Raw genomic sequence first — 22233 nt, forward strand, 5'->3', positions numbered from 1 at the left:
GACGAGCGGGTTGGGTGGATTAGCCATGCTAAATTGTCCCTTAGTGTCCAAAGGTTAGGTGGGTTTATGGGGATAGGCTGGAGGCTTGGGCTTAAATAGGGCACTCTTTCCATGGGCCGGTGCAGACTCGATTGGCTGAATGGCCTCCTCTGTACTGTAAATTCTATGATTCTATGAAATCCTGCACCAACTCCTGTGTTGAAAACTTTGATGCGCTGACATTGTGTTGGCAGTACGCCGCCATCATATTTGTCTCCCAAATTAGGGAAGGTGAGCGGGCTCGGATGTTCGCATCCCGACCACCATTTTCATACCACTACTTAACATGTGATCAAGCAGAGACAGGGGAGCGGGACCGAGTGGGTCACTCAGTTTCCATTTTGCTTCCCTCATTCCCATTACACTAAAAAGCAAAATCTAGTAGATGACAGTAGACCATCTAAGTTTATTAATTATTATAAACATTTGAAGAGGAATTACAGATGTTCACTCCAGCCTTACATCCCAACAAAATGTTGCCAACCACCGCCCCCCCCCCCCCCCCCCCCCCCCGGACAAACCTACACTTAAAATACTGTATTTAATTTGCTGGTCAGTCTTTTAGGTTGTAATTCTATTAAGTTTCCACAGGTGGTGACACTGGGTAAATTTAATCTGATAGTTCTGCAATGCCATCCGGTGGTGGCTTTTAATATTGCAGCACTTGGTGATCTGCAGGTTCAAAGGAAAATGACCCAGACCCTGTTCAGGTTTTCTCTGTTGCCGTTTCTCATGGAGGTGAACATGAAGCACAATGCTGGGATTTGTGGAGGCACAGTGGTTAGCACTGCTTCCTCGCAGCACCGGGGGCCCAGGTTCGATTCCAACCTCAGGTGACTGTGTGGAGTTTGCACATTCTTCCTGTGACCGCATGGGTTTCCTCCGGGTTCTCCAATTCCCTCCCACAGGCCAAAGATATGGATTGGCCTAGTTAAATTGTCCCTAGGTGGGGTTACGGGGATAGGGTGGGGAATTGGGCTGAGGTAGGGTTCTCTTTCGGTGGGCCGGTACAGACTCGATAGGCCGAATGGCCTCCTTCCGCACTGTAGGGAACCTATGATTCTAAGGTCAGCAAAGCATTCTGCAGAAGTTGTCGATCTGGACATGATGATATGCCATCTTCACTGGTGGGAGTTAGTGAAGGGGGATTTTAATGATACACGGGAGCTAAATTGCTCAGCCTCACACTTGGGGGAGGGGGGGGGGGCGGATGGATAGACTAAATTAGCTCAGTTCTTTGACAAGGCCCAGATTCCAACCTGCCGCCAACTAGCTCTCAATTCCTAGTTGGCAGCAGGTTGGAACCTGGGTGGAATTCCCCGCTAGCGTGGTTCTCCGTTTTGCCGGTGCCCGGGGGTTTCCCGACGGCCCCACAATGGGAAACCCCATTGACCAGCCAGCGTAACGGAGAATCCCGCTGGCAGGCTGGGGCAAAAATGTGGGGCGGCCCCTTGTCACACACTTTCATTTTGGAACTCCTAAAGTTGATATGGTGGAAGGATCAAGCAGTTTGCTGCAAGTGTATACTGTGTTCAGGGGCAGCTCAGTGAACCAACAGGGTACATAACTGAATCACAAAATGGAACTGAAGGTACACTTGGGGTCAATGGGGGAAGATAATCCCAACAAAGAGGACTGGTATAATTACAAATGAAGCTTGCACGTTTTGGCAAAACGTGAATAAAAATAGGAGATAATGTTAAACCTAATGTTTTTCCTCACCATGGTGGGGCCAGATGCTTTTGATCTAGTTTTGTAAACCAATGTTGTCTGAGACACGCTAGTACAATGCAATATACTAAAATCAATTAGACCCTGTACTCTTCTTATGGTGCAACTAAGAATGACATTGTACTGAGAGCTTCGTTGCGTTAAAGGAAGCTCTTGCCAAACGGGAATTGCAGATTACATTCTCGAGTTAAAGAAACTCTCTCATCACTGTGAGTATGGTGTGAATTTAGAAATCAACCTTGAAGAAAGACACTTTCGTAGGACGCCTAAAAAATCAATCAAATCCAAGCCCAGCCTTGGAATATATATATAATAACCTTTATTGTCACAAGTAGTCTTACATTAACACTGCGATGAAGTTACTGTGAAAAGCCCCTAGTCGCCACACTCCGGCGCCTGTTCGGGTACGCAGAGGGAGAATTCAGAATGTCCAATTCACCTAACAAGCACGTCTTTCAGGTTTTGTAGGAGAAAACCAGAGCACCCGGAGGACACCCACACAGACACGGGGAGAACGTGCAGACTCCGCATAGATAGTGACCAAAGCCGGGAATCGAACCTGGGACGCTGGTGCTGTGAAGCAACAGTGCTAACCACTGTGCTAGACTATAGGTAATAAGCTGACATGGAAGGAGGCCTGAAGTAAGGCATAGGAAATGGCTGCAGGAAAGTTATTTTCCAGCAGGATTGGTCCACCAGATTCCAGCAGGATCCAAGTTCAGTCTGAGTCAGAAATTTAGACGTTACTGTTGCCATGGTAGTCACCAACCATCTAAATGCTCCCACTTCCAGTCAAAGTGCTCGGCCTGTGGAAAAGTCAATCATATTCATATGGTACGCTGGAGTATTGGAAGGCGGAATGCTCCAGGTTACAGCCTTGCAACAGGTCCATGTCATGGTGGACCTAAAGCTAGTTCAGGAGCCTGGACGTTCCCCAATGTGCAACTGATAGATCTGAAGACAGAGTTGATGTTATTGAGCAGGAATTCCAGAATTGTATTCAGCCAGAGAGCAATAAAAACAGCCGATGGAAGATGAGAGTAAGAGGACTGGAGATAAAATTCCAGCACCTACAGTGGAAATGAAAGTTGGAGATTCACAACTTACTTTTGTTATTGATACGGCTGAAATTGTTTTCTCGGACGGAGAGAACAAGTCCCTAATTCACATTCTCTTAGACAAAACAGGCGCGAAACTGACTAGTTATTCCAAAAAGTTAGGTCAAGTCAGTGTGAGGGAGGATCATGCTGATGCATTCTATTACTTGTAATTGGTATGAATAGAAGGGGAGAACATTGGCTTAAGATAACTTGGCTAAATTGGGCCAAGTGATTTACAGTAGTGTTCAGTAGGGGTTTGTCCGATATTGAGAAGCTGCTCCACCAACTCTCCTTTGAGTAAGGCCAAAGTTGAGACAAAGGACAATGTACAGCCGACATTTTGCGAAGCTAGGCCAGTGCCTTATGCACAGTTAGAAGCAGCGAGTAAAGAGCTTAGTAGATTTGAAAGAACAAGGGCAATTGGGAAGGCAAAGAGCAGTGAATGGGCTGCACCCATTGTGTCAGCTCAAAAAGTAGATGGATCCGTTCGAATTTTGGAGATTATAAACAAAAGGTAAAGAAGGACGGCTTGGTGGCACAGTGCCTCACAGAATTCCTTTTTTCCCCAAACAACACCCAATATTAAGTAACTCTAAGAGCCAAATCCAGCAAATAATTACCACAACCAGGTTACAGTGGCCACGTCTGGGAGATAGTCTTCAGGTTCAGCAAAGGCAGAAAATGGCGACTTCTTTCAGGAGACTGCATCTGCAGTTCTGATGTTAGCTGTCTCTCTCCCTCTCTCTTGTCCCTTGGTTAGGGCTCCACAGTTAAACCATTTCTTTCCCTTTGATGCTATTCGCCCTGTGAAGTCAGCTTTTGAAAGAGACGTGTCCATCTCCTTTTCGCTCCACTTTGAAGTTGCCACCTCTATAGCCCCATTGTTTTCTCTAGTTACACATGTAAAATACTCGGTATCCACTGGTGGACAAAATGGCATCTCATCATTTCTCCAGATGTCTACCTCTAATCTTTCTGTGTTTCTTTAATCTTATTTTTCTCCAATTCCTAACAATATGTTACAAAATTTTACCACTACGTGTGTGATAGAAAGTTAAACTTGGTTGGCTGACGTCCGAGCCCTTACATTCGTGTTTGGTTCAAAGAAGAAGATCACTAGTGGCTGTGCAGCTTCAGAGATGGGCTTTGATTTTCATCATTATAATGTTAAATATCATAAGTCAGCAGATCATCCTAATGGAAACGCATCTGGACAGATGTGCCCAGACAGAAAGAGAAAGAAGCTAGATAGGTTCATTGAAAGTATATTGGAAGGAAGGAGTATACTGTTCTCTTCTTATTTCTCATTCAACTTATTATATTTTTAGTTAAAGACATCCTGGTGCTCTGGAAATAAAACATTTTTACATGTAAATGACTCTGTTGAATATTGGTCCTACATGTGTTCTAGTTGCTACATCCAGTTGGAATAAATACACTAAAGAACATCTAGGTCTTTGACTCGTTAAAGTTTTATTCTACAACAATTGTGTGGTAGAGATAACTATAAGAATATGATCAAAACTACTAACTATAATAAATTAATAACGAGCAACTACAAATTGCGACTATCCACTGCAAAGACCTCTATCAACTCCTTGAGGTAAGTGGCAGGTGATTATTCTCTACTGCCACCTGCTGGTCGGAGGTCTTGTCTATCACTATATACATGACTGGCTATGCGTATCATCACAGGGGGAGAGATCTCCTCCTCTTCGGATCTTTCACATCCGCCTACTGGGAGCTCGGTTCATTTTTTAAATGTATTCACTAGATGTGGATCATCGCTGGCCATGCCAGTATTTATTGTCCATCCCTGATTGCCCCTGAGAAGATGGTGGTGTGTTACCTTCTTGAACCAATGCCGTCTGTCTGTTGTAGGCGTATGCCTTGATTTCTCATCCGTTAAATAGTTCTTTGGCCATGCAGCACTCTCTTGGTCCTGTGCAGGAAATATCAAAAGAACAAAGAAAATTACAGCACAGGAACAGGCCCTTCGGCCTTCCCAGCCTGCGCCAATCCAGATCCTTTATCTAAACCTGTCGCCTATTTTCCAAAGATCTACTTCCCTCTGTTCCCCGCCCGTTCATATATCTGTCCAGATGCATCTTAAATGATGCTATCGTGCCCGCCTCTACCACTTCCGCTGGCAAAGCGTTCCAGGCACCCACCACCCTCTGCGTAAAAAACTTTCCACGCACATCTTCCAGAATCTCACCCATTTCCTCTGACTCCACGCATAAATTCCCTCTTTTGTCTTTGAGTGGGCCAATCCTTTCTCTAGTTACTTTCTTGCTCCTTATATACGAATAAAAGGCTTTGGGATTTTCCTGAACCCTGTTAGCCAAAGATATTTCATGACCCCTTTTGGCCCTCTTTATTGCGCGTTTGAGATTTGTCCTACTTCCCGATATTCCTCCAAAGCTTCATCAGTTTTAAGTTGCCTAGATCTGTCAGCTTGTATTCTGTGCTCAAGTCCCGAGAGCGGGAATTCACCATCCTGACTCGGGTGAGAGTGCCTCCCCACTGAGCTACAGCTGCGTCCAAGCAGGAATTTGCTCTGACACCACATTGAAATCGCCTTTCTGGATTTAAATGGATTTGAAGTCTATGATGGTGTGGTGGCTCGAGACATACACTGGAGGCTTCCAGTAGTTAACACGGGGTTTATTGATGAAAGGCAAAGGCAGTTAAGTAACAGGCACAGAATATTATACAACAGGTCTTCACACATCGGCTCCGGGGACCACACTGCCCAGGGTCCTGACCCCAGGGCCCCGCGCAAATTCCCTATTGACCGAGGTTTGCTTGCTCCCACGTGATTGGCCCCGAGCCGATCCCGTAGTCAGTCGATCCTGTCCCCTTCAAGGAACCGTGCTACCACATCCATCCCTCCCCCTTAAGTCCCTTATTACAACTATCCCGCCCAAAAAAGTGCAGAAGTTACAAACATTATAAGAGACAACAGGGGAAAGAGGCTCGATTAGAAAGTCATTCAGTCCAGCGATCTCCGGGTCCTCCCGGGAACGTCACAGCCCACCACAGGCTTAGCCACCTTCTGGGTAATCGAATTGTCAACAGTTGGTGTCACCTCAGAAGGCACCACCTCAATAACAGGTGAACAGGCCTCACCAGCCTCGACTGGGGCAACAGGTTGAGTAGATACAGGAGCCCCTGGCTCCCTTTGGCGAGATGGAGTTACAGGAGTCTTCACAATACTGGTGAGATTTGTTGATTCCAAGCTGGGGCAAGGGGGGTGGGGTGGGCAAGTGGTCGACATGCTTTTGGACGGTCGCCCCGTTGACATTGACCACCTATAAAACCGGTGCCGACTGGGTCACAACCCGTCCCTCCAACCAAGGACCTGAAGTGAAATTATGGACCAAAGCCCGGTCTCCCACTCAGAATAACTTGCCGCCCCTTTGCTTCTGACTGTTGACTCTTCTGGGAGGCGTGACCTCCCTCCACCTTCCCCGCCAAATTTGGAAACAAAAGATCCAACCGGGTTTTCAACCCACGGTCCACGGGCAGTTCTGCGGGTGTGGCCCCGTTGGTGGAGTAGGGGGGGGGGAAGGGGTGGTTTGAGTTGTACAACAACAAAAAATTAGCCAACCACTGGTGAAGTGGTTTATCAGATTGCTTTATCATTGCACTCTTGAAGGTCTGAACCTCAGCCAATCCGTTAGATGCTGGGTGGTATGGGTGGTTTGGGGCCCACCTTGTGTGTCATATGCCATTAGCTAGTACAAAAGCTAGTGTAAACCATGGCCAGTAAATGGAGTGCCATTGTCCGTCACAATGGATTCAGGAAGTCCATGAATGGCAAATACTCAGTGCAAGATATTCACTGTGGCCGCTGAGGTCATGGTCCCTATCTCTTGAACCGATAGCTACTTAGCGTGGCCACCCACCAGGACTAAAAACATCCTGCCCATAAAAGGGCCCATATCAACATGGGCCGGACCGTGTCCACGGGAGACCTGGCTATTCCCAAGGGTGAAGGGTGGCGGACGGAGGCAAGGACTACTACAAGGGTGGCACTGTTGCACCAATTCTTCAATAGCTTTACCAATGTCTGGCCAAAGCTGTGTATCAACATCTTCTGTTTTTCTGCCCTGAGTCGGTGCTACGTAGCTCTTATAGGATGGGCCCCCGGGCTGGAGGCAGAGCGAGTACTTGTGATCCCTACAGAATTACATTATCCTTACAGGTCAACTCACCTTGGCGGGTAGAACCAATGGGGATAGAAGAGTTTTGGGCGGCGATAGGGAAGATGCAGATGGGTAAGGCACCAGGGCCAGATGGGTTTCCGATGGAGTTTTATTTTAAAATTCTGGATAGATTGGCGCTGCTGTTGGTGGAGATGTTTGAAGTTGCGATGGTTAAGGGGGCACTGCTGAAGACAATGGCGCCCTTTCATTGCTGCTATAAGTACCCCGTGGAGTGTGGGTCGTACAGGCCAGTGTCGCTGCTGAATGTGGATGCCAAGATTTTGGCTAAAGAGTTGGCGTGTAGGTTGGAGGAGTGTGTCCCGAGGTTGATTGGGGAGGATCAGACGGGGTTCGTAAAAGGCAGACAGTTGTCGACGAACTTACAGCATCTGTTGAATGCGGTGATTTCTCTGACAGAAGGGAGGGAGTGGAGGTGGTGGTGGTGCTGGATGAGGAGAAGGGTTTTGATCGTGTGGAGTGGAGTTATTTATATGCAATGTTGGAGATATTTGGGATTGGGCCCAAGTTTGTGGCGTGGGTTAAATTGCTGTATAGGGACCAGAAGGCGAGTGCACGCGCGAGTGAGGTGAACTCAGGGTACATTCCGTTACTTAGGAGAATGAGGCAGGGGTGCCCCATGTCAACCTCTCCTGTTTGTGTTGGCAGTAGGGCTCTTGGCCATAGCGCTGAGGTGCTCAGATAAATGGAAGGGGATAGTGAGGAGTGGCGGTAGAGTATAGACTGTCCCTGTATGCCGATGATCTGTTATTGTATATCTCTGACCTGGGTTCTTCATTGGGGATATAATGGGACTGCTTCGGAGACTTGGGGAGTTTGCAGGTTCGAAGTTGAACCTGGAAAAGAGTGAATGTTTTGTTTGGGGGTTTGCCATTTCGGGTGGCAACTACTCACTTTAGATACTTGAAAGTGCATGTGACCCGGAATTTCATAAGTCTGGTGCGTAGGGTCAAGAGGGACCTATTGAGATGGGAGAGTCTTCCCCCATTGTTGACAGGCTTGGTGCAGGCGGTTAAGATTAATATTTTGCCGTGTTTTTTATTTCTATTTCAATGCCTGCCCGCATTCTTGTCGAAAATGATTTTTATGGGGGTGGAAAGGTTGATCTTGTCGTTTGTGTGGGCAGGTAAGGTAGCAATGATTAGGAGGATGGTGCTTCAGAGAGGGCAGCAGTTAGCGGGACTGGCCCTTCCAAACCTGATGTATTATTATTGGGCGGCGAACACAGAGAAGGTGCGGGGCTGGAGCAGGGAGTCGGAGGCTTTGTGGGTGAGGATGTGGCCAGAATCTTGTAAGGGGTCAAGATGTGGGCTGGCAACGGTGCTGCTCCCAATTGCCTCAGGGAAATATTTAGGGAGTCCGGTGGTAGTGGCCACATAATAATAATAATAACAATAATAATAATAATAATAATCATTTATTGTCACAAGTAGGCTTCAATGAAGTTACTGTGAAAAGCCCCTTGAAGATATGGAGGCAGATTCAGCAGCACATTAGGCTAGGGGCGGAGTTGCCATAGGTGCCGATCCGAGGGAACTCTGGGTTTGAGCCAGAAAGGTTGGATGCTAGGTTTCGGGGATGGGAGGAGCGAGGGGTGAGGGAAATGAAGGACGTGTTTCCAGATGGGCGGTTTGCAGGTTTGGAGGAGTTAGGGCAGATGTTTGTGATCCCGTGGAGGGAGGTTTTTAGGTTCATGCAAGTGTGGGATTTCACGAAGAAGGTTTTCCAGACGTTTCCGGTGGCACCTCCCTCCTCGTTGTTGGAGCGGATGCTGTCGGTGTTGGGATGGGAGGGGGAGATCATGTCGGCGATCTATGGGAGGATTTTGGAGGAGAATAGGGCATCTTTGTAGGGAGATAAAGCCAAGTGGGAGGAGGAGCTGGGGATGGTACCAGTGGGGAAGTTGTGGTGTGAGGTGCTGCGGAGGGCGAGTGCCGCAACTTCATGCGCGAGCCTGGGGTTGGTAGAGTTAAAGGTGGTACATAGAGCACACCGGGTGAGGTTGTGGATGAGCCAGTTGTTTGAAGGGGCGGAGGACATTTGTCAGCGGTATGGGAGAGGCCGGGCCAATCTTGTGCACATGTTCTAGTCCTGCCCTGTGTTTGAGGAATTTTGGAGGTGGTTCTTCAGCACCATGTCGCCGATCCTGCACATAGATTTGGAGCCCAGTCTGCGGGGGACCCCATTTGGGGTGTCGAACTTGCCGGAGCTGCAGATGGGAGTGGGGGCAGATGTTTTAGCCTTCGCCTCGCTTATTGCTCGCAGGTGGTCCTCCTGGGGTGGAAGTCAGCTTCTCCGTCCTGTGCTAAGCTGGTGGGGCGATTACCAATTCAGAATTGGACCTTAGTCATGCCTACCTGCAGCTAGAATTGGACGATGAGTCTCAGAGATTTGCCACAAGAAATACCCTCTTTCGGTACACAAGGCTGCCATTCGGCATCACTTCAGCTTGAGCTATTTTCCAGCACATAACGGAAAATCTCCTCCAGGAAATTCCCATGTGATTGTCTACCATGACAACATGTTAGTCACTGGCACTACCCCTGAAAAACACATGTCTAACCTGGAGGCAGTTTTAAAGAGGTTTTGGGACATAAGGTCCTTCCTTCCCCCCTCAATTCACAACGTCTGTTGGATCCAATAAAAAACCTTTACCTAGTTGCCAATGTGGTGGTTTGAGACATTCCAGTTGTTAACAAAGGGGTTTATTGATGAACGGTAAAGGCAGTTAAGTAAGAGGCACAGAACACAATATAACAGGTCTGAACAGTTATGCTCCAGGACCCACACTACCTGGAGCCCTTCTCCCAGGGCTCAGCATAAACTCCCAATTGGTTGGGGTTCACATGCTCCTGTGTGATTGGACCCAAGCTGGTCACATGGTCTATCAAGTCTGCCCCTATAAAAGGGGTGCACTACCACAGATGGGCTAATGCCTTCTTTATGTCTGTACTTTGAAGAAAATATCCTTTTTTCAATATTACTGTGGTATATTGTGAAGCAGGCTTGTGGGAGATGTACGTGCATGTGTCTAATTTAATTAAGCTAAAGACAGGCTGCAAGTTTTAAATATCAAAAGGGCCTAGGTGTAAAAGCAGGTACTTGAAGTGGAGATGACCATGCAAAGATGGGTTACAAGTAAATACAACATGGGCAGAAATTTACATTAGGAGATAAGTGAGGATTTGGATTTTAGCTCTTGAATTTCAAAGAGAAATAAAAAGGAGATCTACAGCTAATATAAATGAATAAAGCAAAGCTTCAATTTTATTTTACGTGAAAGTAATAGCATTCGAAACACGTGAAAGATTTTTATTAGGTAACTTCCAAAGAAGGCTTTTCAAGGTGAAAGAGGAAAACATATTTAAGGAAAGACTGAAATCTGTGTTGGAAGAATGATCATGTGAGACCCTGAAGAGTGTGCTGTGTTGTGCTATGTTGAGAGTGCTGTGAAAGAAGCAAATTAAGCCATCTCCAGAAACTCCAGAGAAGTATCTTTGTTCCAGTCAACAGGGTTTTCTTTAAAGCTTTAGATTTCTACTGTTGAGTGTGAGAGAAAGAGAAGACCTATGAAATATTGCTCATACTGCAACAATGAGTGGCTTGTGATAATATTACTGGAATTTCTATAGATTGAGTATCTACAGAGGCTGTTGCCTAACAGGGGTGTTTATTTGTGAATTTGACTTAATTCTGAATTTTATTTATGGAAATGGTTATAAGACTAATTCCTAACTGTATAAACGCAATCTTCAGTGTTTAAATTTTCATTTCCTTCATTAATAATGTTTTAACATTGTGTGTTTCAAATTTATTTTCTTTCATTAATAATGTTTTAATTTAATATTCAATGTCACCAAAAGTGATATTCAGCACTATCTTTTGCAAATTGGTGAGATAGCTTGCCCAAGTTTCCCTTTGGGATTCGGTCAATCTGGCAATAACCACCCGCTATATGATAACAATACAAAATGATTCTTTGGTGCCTGATTTGCCCTTTTTATACCACAGGGAAGATGGAGTAATAGTGACCTTAAAGCCTCTGATGCAACCTCGCAGAATTAGTTAGAGAATTCATCCAAAACATTGAGAGATGAATGACGGCAAGTACCAGATAATGGAGCTGGTGCACAATTTATTTCCCTGAGAAATGTTTTTTAACCAATCAGTGGGAAAGAGATTTTGCAAACTTGCAGCATCCAAACTAGGGTTGCCAACCATCCAGAATTGGCCTGGAGTCTCCCAATCATTGGGGCATTTAAAAAACATTTTTTTTGTCATTTTCTTTGAACATTTCTTTTTGCCAGGTATAAAAATATTAAAAATCCACCTAAAAAGGTTTCTTTGGCTGACAACAAGCATCATTCAATTGGCTTCTGAGTCTTTTTACTTTCCAATAGGTGTGTGAAGGCAGTGGGTCACACTCACGGGGGTAGATATGTTGGCTGGCTAATGGCTGGCGGCAATTCATATGGGGAAACAAATTGGCGAGACCATGCAGACACTGCGACAACGAATGAACGGGCATCGTGCGACAATCACCAGGCAGGAATGTTCCCTTCCAGTCGGGGAACACTTCAGCAGTCAGGGGTATTCAGCCTCTGATCTCCGGGTAAGCGTTCTCCAAGGCGGCCTTCAGGACACGCGACAACGCAGAATTGCTGAGCAAAAACTTATAGCTAAGTTCCACACGCATGAGTGCGGCCTCAACCGGGATCTTGGATTCATGTCGCATTACATCCACCCCCCACCATCTGGCCTGGACTTTCAAAATCCTACCAACTGTTCTGGCTTGAGACAATTCACACCTCTTTAACCTGTGATTATCCCTCTCTCTGGATCTGTAATGATTTGATTACCTGCAAATGCTCGCATTCCAAGCATTGTCTGGCATCTCTGACTTTGTCTATATAAATGTTTCTGGACTATACCTCTCCAGTCACCTGAGGAAGGAGCAGTGCTCCGAAGCTCATGTTTGAAACAAACCTGTTGGACTTTAACCTGGTGTTGTAAGACTTCTTACTGTGCTCACCCCAGTCCAACGCCGGCATCTCCACATCATGGGGAAACTGTTTGACAAGGGGATGAATGCGTTACCACCTGAGCGCGTGGCTGACATGCACTTCAAAGATCAACTGCAATGGTGTGGGAGGTGAAGGAGACGGCACTGCTGGTGATGCTTTGGGACAGATAGAAGTGATCCAAGTGAAGGCTTTGAGAATAGGCGGGGAGGAGGGGTGGTCGAGGAGGAACCTTCTTGAACGAAGGTCAGACGTAAAATTGTGGCTGACTCGTTTCAGAGCAGGTGGCGATTTCTGAATAAATGCTTGCAGCAAAAATGGGACGGAACACATTTGATCCATTTATCTCCTTCGGAAATGTCACAAGATGGAATTTCAAATGATAAAAGAAATGAGTATGAGGTGTGCCATTCTCTTGTGAGAATGTAAAAGTGAACATTTACTAGGTACGGTAAAGTCGCCATAGTCCCAGATGACCATGGGCTGCTTTCCCCTTTAAGGGGGGAGAGCTGACTGGTGGTGATTTAACCCAAGGATCACCACACCTCAGGTGAGGGACAAGGTTGAGAAGGCGGGGCCTTCATAGATAACATCCGGGTGCAGGTTTAGCTCACTTGGCTAGACAGCTGGTTCATGATGCAGGATAAGGCCAGCAGCGCGGGTTCAATTCCCGTACTAGCTGAGGTTATTCATGAAAATTTATCAAATTGTTCTTTTTTATAGCTGGGAAAGTCTGAGAAGAATGGATTAATTATGACCATTGGGTTTGACAGTGCAGAAGTAAGGAATGCTGTAAACAGGAACACAGCTCTACAACTATTAGAAGCATTCACCACATTTGAAAGGGACAAAGCATAGACAGCAGCTGCGCAACATGGAACAGGTTTGTTCAGTAAAACGAGTGCATTTCCCATAGCTTTGCTCACAGATAATCCAGGACCTTGGGGTTCATGTCCTGACACTACTTACAGTCATATTGTAGTCTAAATGCAAAGGCCCATCATTGACACAGCGCAAATAGATTGAAGAAAGGGACCACTGTAGTGTTGTTTACTATGTGTGGAAGGAAATTAATGTGAGGAATTATTAATATTAGTTGCCCGCTGAGAGAATATATTAATATTAGTTGCTATTATAAAAAAGCACTTGCTAAAGCATGCTGGGATAGCTTGACTATATTTTAACACTGTTTTAAGCAGTATCTTAAAATGATGGGTGATGTACCAAGTACTGCTAAAAACAGCTTTTAGATTTAACCCTATTGTGCCTAGGACGAGAAATACGTACTATTGGGCGTCGTCAGTTGAGAGGTAATAAACCAAGAGCATTCTCAACGTTGTTTAATATAAACATGGCCAGACCAGATGTTGTTTTACTTCAGAAAGCTGTTTATTTCCAGGTACAAAGATCTGCTGTATTCTGCCTGTAACTCAGAGTGCTGATGAATGGTCATTAACCATTGTAGCCTCTCCACGATATCGTGTTAATAAATTCCTGAAACGAAGCTCAAAGTCTCAGTCTAAAATTATTTGCACGACACTATGTCAGTGGACTAATAATCCAACAGAATGTGTTCGAATCTCACTATGTGAGGATTTGGGGTGACTTCATTATTGCAACAAAAGTGGCAGCGAGTGTTGTAACAGCTCAAATGTTCCCTCGGCAAGGAAAATTGCTGTTGGACATCTATCTGACTTCCCACACTGATGCTATTCCCCTCTGACGCTGGCACGAACATCTTTTTTCCTCACTGATTTATTTTTCAAATGGGGCAGCTCGGTGGCGCATTGGCTAGCACTGCTGCTTCACGGCGCCGAGGTCCCAGGTTCGATCCCGGCCCTGGGTCACTGTCCGTGTGGAGTTTGCCCATTCACCCCGTGTTCGCGTTGGTTTCGCCCCCACAACCCAAAGATGTTCAGGTTAGGTGGATTGGCCGCGCTAAATTGCCCCTTAATTGGAAAAAATGAATTGGGTACTCTAAATTTATTTTTTAAAAGATTTATTTTTCAAGCTGATTCAGCAGCTCAGAATTGCCATTAAAGGTGAATCATAATTCAATAGCTTCATCAGTATAAAATTGAAGAAATGTAACACTGTTAGCTTTGAGGTTTCCTGCCTTAAGGGGCTGGTTTAATACAATGGACTGAAATGTGGCGACTAGGGGCTTTTCACAGTAACTTCATTGAAGCCTACTTGTGACAATAAGCGATTATTATTATGAGATGTTTGTCAACTCTTGGCTTCATCGTGGCAGAATATTCTGGGTACTGTAGCTTCTCAGGAACGGGGTGAACACTTGCAACACTTGAGGAACATTTCTCTCGGAAATATTTCACTGCCTGCGTCTTAGCTCCCTGGTCAGAAGTCGGGCAACAGCCACAACTTTCACTGTGCCTTTCGACCCACAGAATCTCTCAATTGCAAACCTCAGCGGCGAAGGAGCAGGAAGAGGCAATATTATCAGCTCAGTTACCAGCCAGGAAGGCGGACCTGTGTCGGGAGCTTCTTGCAAGCGTTTCTAATAATAAAACGTACAACAACAACAACTTGTCTTGATATAGTGCCTTTAATTTAGTAAAATGTCCAAGGTGCTTCACAGGAGTGTTATCCAACTCAATCTCACTGTTTGAGTCACTGTCAGTGGTCCCTTTCTTCAGGAGTTAAGTTTGGCAGCGAGCCACATGAAGTCATTAGGATAGGGGACCAAAACTTTAGTCAAAGACGTAGGTTTTCAAAATGACTTTGAAGAGGCCAGAGAGGCGCACAGGTTTGGAAGTCAGTGGGGCAAAGGAAATTGGAGGCGCACAAGAGAATGAGGAAAGCTTTCGGCATTTTTGTCAGGGTTGGAAGGAGGGGAGGAAGAACGTTTTTAAGCAGCAATTTGCAATAATCTGGAGCTCGCTGTCTAGAGAGTGCCGGATGTAGAGATGATTTCAAAAGGGGATTGGGAGCACACTTGAGATAAATGAACCCCTAGGGCTTTGGGAGAGAGCACAGGGGAAAGGGACTGACTGGATTGCTGTACAATGAGACAACATGGCCTTGATGATCACTTAACTGGACAGGCCGGCCTTCTCCAGAAACAAGGACCTCTCCCCCCCGCACAGGTATATGTCCTGCCCACCGAGAGTTGCCGACAAATCCGAGGGCAGCAGCTCATCATTGCTCAGCAGTGCTTCCAGGGAGACAGTGGCTACTGTTGGTACTACACCTACCTGAGGTAAAGTCTGAGGAAATTGGTGGAAAGTTGTTGGGGTCAGCGATGAAACCTGGATGTCAGTGCATGTTTTTCTACAGGACCCCTTGTAGAACAGCTCATAGCTTATCTTAACTACCATAAGGTTCATTTTCTTTTGGAACTGCATATGAATCCTGGAGATCATAAGTGCCAAAGTTCCCTCTCACTGCAAACTGCTTACCAGAAGCTTTCCTCTTGTTCATTCTTGTGAGAATGAGCATCACTGGCATTTAGTGTCCATCCGCAGTTGCCCTTGAGAAGGTAATGGTAAGCCACCTTCTTGAACCACAGAAAGGAAGCTGCTGGGGCTGCACGGGCTCTTATACCCCGCCTTGCAGGGCGGAGCTACCGTACAGTCGTTTTTTTCCTACCGGTAAGAGTGAAGTGATTCATGCGTAAAGCGAAGGCAATTGAAGTGAAGTGCGTGCCGATTGCTCACAACATTGACCGTGAGAGCCGTGCGTTTCCTCTGTGCCCAAAGTGTCAATATTTCTTTTGAACAGAGAACAATACAGCGCGGGAACAGGCCCTTCGGCCCGTTAGGCCTGTACCGGTCATGATACCACCCTTGGCCAAAACCCTCAAAGCTTCCTTGTGCCGTGTCCCTCTACACCCATCCTATCCATGTATTTGTCGAGGTGCCTTTTGAACGCCATTAATGTATCTTGAACGCCGTTAATGTTTTTACCATTTAAAATTAATGACAGCTCAATTAATGTATGTGGTAGTCTGGTTAGAGGTATTACGGTACCTAGTAATGCTGGAACACCATTGGTGGATAATGCATGTTGTCTACTGGTCGAGACTGTATGGTAGCTCCACCCTGCAAGGCGGGGTATAAGAGCCCGTGCAGCCCCAGCAGCTTCCTTTCTGTACCTGAGCTGCTGGGGGAAACATCTAGCTTATTAAAGCCTTCAATTGGACTACAACCTCACTTTAGTGGTCATTGATAATGAATCAATGTATGGGCTGGAATTCTCCAACTGTTGGCATTCTCTGTTCCCGCCGGCAGTGCGCCCCCGCCCTTGGTTTTCCCGGCGATGTGGGGTGTGTTCAATGGGAAATCCCACTGGCTGGGACAGGAACAGAGAATCAGGTCACCAGCGAACGGCGCTCCGCCGAGAAACATGCGGATAGGGACTGGAGAATCCAGCATTTTCTATAACTCGTTACAAAATATTTGACGTATATTAAATGCATTTAATCTTATTCATGGGGTTATGGTTAGCAAACAAGCCTGATTTCAGTCTTGTTGCTCACTGAGATAAAGAAGAGCCACTCTTACGACCCACTCACTCGCCTCGGTTGCCCGCCACTGGTGCTGTCAGGGAGCGAATACATTCCCAACTCAGAACGCTACATGGCTTGGAAGTGAACTTGCAGTCACCAAACAGTCTAACCCCCCAGCTCTACTACTCTATTAGGAGGATACCAAACTCTAGCTCCCTGATGTTCATTGCCCATTCCTTCAATCTGGTAGCCACCCTGTTTGTTTCACTCTCAGTGCTTGCTTTCAATCAGTCCCCACTTGCCCTGCGGTAAATTTCGTCCATCGTAACTGTCAACGTGGGCTGAGCTTAGGCAACCTGCAATTTCAGCGTGGTCACTGTCATGACCTGTGGTGGATAGAAGTCCTGCCCTTTCTCAGTTTCAGTGTCCCCATTCAGATTTTAGACCGATCCTGGAATTTAATTTTTACACAGAAAATATTCTTTTTTCCTTTAGTTGCCTTTTTATGGTCCTGTGATTGTTGTAAAGCATCTTCTAACTGAGTGCACGGTCACAAGCTTAAAATAAACATCTTGCAAGCTCTTGGAAATCTGAAATTAGCACGAAATGCTGGATGGATGCAGAACAGCGAGGCATCTGAAATGAGGAGATTGATTATTGTTCTTGCCGTGGATCCACATTGGAATTTATCAGAACACTGGCGTGATGTTAAAGTATATTGACCGAATTTCAGTGCCTCCTCCTGTGTATTGGAACCAACACTTTGAATAAACACAAACAACATCACCTTTAACACACTCAGGTTAGAAGTTCATCTCGGGTGCTGAGGCAAAATGAGTGATATTGGATTGGACACCCATTAAACACTGCTCCGGATAATTCTATTGCAGTCAATGAAATGGACTAAATATCAGACACTGCGTCAAACGTGGAGCTGATTTGATGCTGTCTGGTTTCATCACTGTCACCCCTTTATCTTCAAGTCACTCCATGGCCTTGCTTCCTTTATCATAGAGTTGTGGAATAATACTGTAGAAAAGGAGGCCATTTGGTCTATCATTCCTGTGCTGGCTCTCTGAAAGAACTATTGTTCCCATTCCACAGTCCTGCAATATGTTTTCAGTAACGATTCAATTGTCTTTTTGAAAGTTACTGTTGAAAGTTTTCCTCATCAACCCCCTGTTTTGTTTGGTTTTTGCCAATTATTTTAAATTTGTGTCCTCTAGTTTTTGACCCTCCACCAGTGGAACTAATTTCTCTCTATCCATTCTATCAAAACCCTTCATAATTTTGAAAACCTCCCTGCCCGAAGGAGAATTAACCTGACTTCTCTATTCTATCCAACTGAAACTCTTCAACTCTGGCGTCATTATCATAGAATTTACAGTGCAGAAGGAAGCCATTCGACCCATCGAGTCTGCACCGGCTCCTGGAAAGAGCACCCTACCCAAGGTTAACACCTCCACCCTATCCCCATAACCCAGTAACCCCATCCAACACTAAGGGCAATCTTGGACACTAAGGGCAATTTATGATGGCCAATCCACCTAACCTGCACATCTTTGAACTGTGGGAGGAAACCGGAGAACCCGGAGGAAACCCACGCACACACGGGGAGAACGTGCAGACTCCGCACTGACAGTGACCCAAGCCGGAATCATTCTGGTAAATCTTTTCTGCACCCTCTCCAGGGTCACTATCTCTTTCCTAAATTTGTTTAAAATTGAAGTGAAGTCTCTACAGCCTTCAGCAAACAGGCTGCGCAATCCAGAAGTCTGTTCTGAAACCTTATTGCCTTGCAATAATTGGGTACTCGAAATTCATTAAAAAAATCCATCCATGCCTTTACCCCGCCAGACATTTTTCTTTTAAATTTAGAGTACCCAATTGATTTTTTTTCCAATTAAGGGGCAATTTAGCATGGCCAATCCACCTACATAGAATTACATAGAATTTACAGTGCAGAAGGAGGCCATTCGGCCCATCGAGTCTGCACCGGCTCTTGGAAAGAGCACCCTACCCAAGGTCAACACCTCCACCCCATCCCCATAACCCAGTAACTCCACCCAACACTAAGGGCAATTTTGGACTCTAAGGGCAATTTATCATGGCCAATCCACCTAACCTGCACATCTTTGGACTGTGGGAGGAAACCGGAGCACCCGGAGGAAACCCACGCACACACGGGGAGGATGTGCAGACTCCACACAGACAGCGACCCAAGCCGGAATCGAACCTGGGACCTTGGAGCTGTGAAGCGATTATGCTATCCACAATGCTACCGTGCTGCCACTGCACATCTTTGGGTTGTGGGGGCGGAGCCCATGTAGACACGGGGAGAATGTGCAAACTCCACACGGACAGTGACCCAGAGCCGGGATCGAACCTGGGTTCTCAGCGCCATGAGGCAGCAATGCTCACCACTGCGCCACCGTGCTGCCCACTATCTCGCCAGACATGACTCTGCCAATGTAGCCCTGGTCAGCCTCCCATTTCCCATCTTCAGTAAACCTAAACTGATCCAAACCTTTGGTGCCTTCCAGTCATCCATCAGTCCAGTGCTCACTGACCTCAATTGACCCCTGCCTGAGTAAATGCTCACCATTCTGGGCAGCACGGTAGCATTATGGATAGCACAATCGCTTCACAGCTCCAGGGTCCCAGGTTTGATTCCGGCTTGGGTCACTATCTGTGCAGAGTCTGCACATCCTCCCCGTGTGTGCGTGGGTTTCCTCCGGGTGCTCCGGTTTCCTCCCACAGTCCAAAGCTATGCAGGTTAGGTGGATTGGCCATGCTAAATTGCCCTTAGCGTCCAAAATTGCCCTTAGTGTTGGGTGGGGTTACTGGGTTATGGGGATAGGGTGGAGGTGTTAACCTTGGGTAGGGTGCTCTTTCCAGGAGTCGGTGCAGACTCGATGGGCCGAATAGCCTCCTTCTGCACTATAAATTCTATGTATATGTAATTACAGTTTAATCCTTGTTTTCAAATCCCTTCATGGCTTCGCCCCTCCAAATCCCTGTGACGGCCTCCTCGCCCTCCTGGGTGACTGCACTTGGCATCCATGTACCCCCAGTTTTACTTGCTCCACCAATAGCAACTGTTTCTTTACCTACCCAGGGCCTGAGCTCTGGACTTCCCTCTCTGAACCTCTTCGCTTCCCTCGCCTCCTTAAAGACATTCCCAAAAAACTATCCCTTTGACCGAGATATTCGGCCCTTGTTGCAATATTCCATTGCGTGGTTCACTGTGATATTTAGTTTGGTAACACTCCTGTGAAGTACCTCGGGATATTCTACCGCATTAAATATGCTCTATAAATGCAAGGTATTTTTGTTGTTGCTACATGAATGGAAATGGTTTTACACAGAAAACTTTACGTGTTTTCTGATCTGCTGCGTATTTCCTGAAATGTAGCTTTTTCTTGACCCCCAGATAGTGTGATCTTCCGGCTCTTCACGATGGCAGGATCTTTCAGTCCCGTCGACAGTGCACCGCCTCCATAAGTTTCCCGGTGACATGGGGTGGATTCAATGGGAAAACCCATTGTCAGTGGCGGAACTGGAAGATCCCACTGCCGGCCAACAGCGGGCTGTGTCCCGTCACTAAGAACATCGCCCATAAACTTTCTGCTCTTGATCGGGCCCGTGCCAAGTGACGTTTTAGAAGCCAGTGATCGCCGGCATGATTCGATTCCTGGCTTGGGTCACTGTCTGTGCGGAGTCTGCACATTCTCCCCGTGTCCACGTGGGTTTCCTCCGGGTGCTCCGGTTTCCTCCCACAGTCCAAAGATGTGCAGGTTAGGTGGATTGGCCATGCTAAATTGCCCATAGTAGCCAAAATTGCCCTTAGTATTGGGTGGGGTTGCTGGGTTGTGGGGATGGGGTGGGGGTGTGGGCTTGGGTAGGGTGCTCTTTCCAGGAGCCGGTGCGGCCTTGATGGGCCAGGTGGCCTCCTTCTGCACTGTAAATTCTATGTAAATTAGTTATGCGGACCAGAACTCGCTCTGTTGGCTGATTTGTGTGTGATTGAAAATAGTGCTATCATGGGAGTATTCTGCAGACAGTTTGGTAAGTTTGGAAGCTGAACAGAAGACTGTACCTTTTATTCACAGTAGCATGGTAGCTGTATAAAATGCCATCTCTATTTCCCTCCCCCAGGTGTTCCACAAATTGATGGAAGCACAGTAACCTCAGCTAATTGAGTTGTCCAATGCATTGGACCTTATTTTGACTTGCCATCCGATTAGTGCGTAAGAAGCTTATGAGTTTGGGTTTGCCAATTGCATCGTCCAAAATGGTTAAGATTTGTATGGTCCTTGGTTTATCAAAGGAAAATGAACTAAATTGCAGTTGGCTAACATTACATGTCGTTGCTGTCATTACATCTAATGTAGAAAGAACCAATCAGTCATATCCAGGTTAAATTGTATTGGGGATGATTAAAGGGCTTACCAGTATTTGGCTATACACCATTTAAGTTGTAACATTGAAATACCATCCAGTCCTATCACTAAGCTTTTAGTAAAATACAATGGGGGGTGTGTGGAATTTTCATGCTTAAACTAAAAACATGTGAAAATACAATTAGTTCTCTCATTCCAAATGTGAGTTTTGTGAACTGCTGGGAAAGGTAAAATTTACCCATCCAATTTTGTGATGTGGGAAAATTCCGAGCACAAATATTTCTGTACATTGTTTTCGGATCCGATTGGAAAACATGGCAGCGCAGTTAAAAGTGTTCTGTTTTTCTGCTCGGTTTAACTTCACCATGCTCAGCAGCACTTGAGTCATGTGCTGTGTCTCCCCCCAACCCTGTAGCGAGTTACCAGCTGGGACAGTAACAGCAACATTTTCACTTCTCTCGGTACTGCTGTTACATCTACTCTGCTCACTGCACCATATAAACCAGAAACATTTGAAGTGCCAGTCAACACAATGTGCTGACTTCAACACTAGCTTTTTACTACACCAGGCGGTAATTATTTAGTAAACATACACTCTTAAAATGTGACGGCATAATGGAACTGACAGAGGAATATGTTGGCAGCACTGGGACTTAAATGGGTTGATAGATAGAGTCTGACATTTGTGTTACAATCCCAGTTGATGTTATAACTGAATGGAAGGTTCCAGAAAGGAACCCTGGTTCAAAAGACCAAAACTTTTCTTTTTCTTATAAAACATGGAGGAATAGAGTCAGAGGACATCTTTTAAAATATTTCTTTATTCTCCTTTTTTGCATTTTCTCCTAAATTTACACCCACCAACAATAAACAATAATCAGTGACAAATATGTCAATCCCCATATCAATAACAACGATCCCATCCTCCCACCAAACCCCAAACATTCGCCCGCATGTTCACATAAACAACTGACAAAAAGGAATCAGGAATCACCCATAGTCACCATTATCACCCACAGCCCCCCTCCCCGCAACCCTCCCACACACCCCCCTCCCCAACTAATGTTCAATGTTATCCAGTTCTTGAAAGTGCATAATGAATAATGCCCATGAATTGTAGAACCCCTCCATCCTTCCCCTCAGTTCAAACTGAACCTTCTCAAGAGTCAAGATTCCAACAGGTCCCCCCGCCACACCAGGGCACAGGGTGGAGAGGTTGCTCTCCAACCCATCAGGATCCGC

At 46.0% G+C, this 22233-nt stretch overlaps 1 protein-coding gene across 1 annotated transcript in view; it reads left to right on the forward strand.

The window, feature by feature from the left end:
• The first annotated feature begins 2797 nt into the window (after positions 1–2797).
• Positions 2798–22233, forward strand: part of zgc:101569 (uncharacterized protein LOC449822 homolog) — a 34818-nt gene continuing 15382 nt past the window's right edge. Inside the window, 5 exon segments of the mRNA XM_038808486.1 lie at positions 2798–2995; positions 12844–13003; positions 20585–20656; positions 20747–20774; positions 20776–20885. Of these exon segments, the coding sequence (XP_038664414.1) occupies positions 2798–2995; positions 12844–13003; positions 20585–20656; positions 20747–20774; positions 20776–20885 (568 nt within the window).

The sequence above is a fragment of the Scyliorhinus canicula genome, chromosome 10, assembly GCF_902713615.1.
Source record: "Scyliorhinus canicula chromosome 10, sScyCan1.1, whole genome shotgun sequence".
NCBI lineage: Eukaryota > Metazoa > Chordata > Chondrichthyes > Carcharhiniformes > Scyliorhinidae > Scyliorhinus > Scyliorhinus canicula.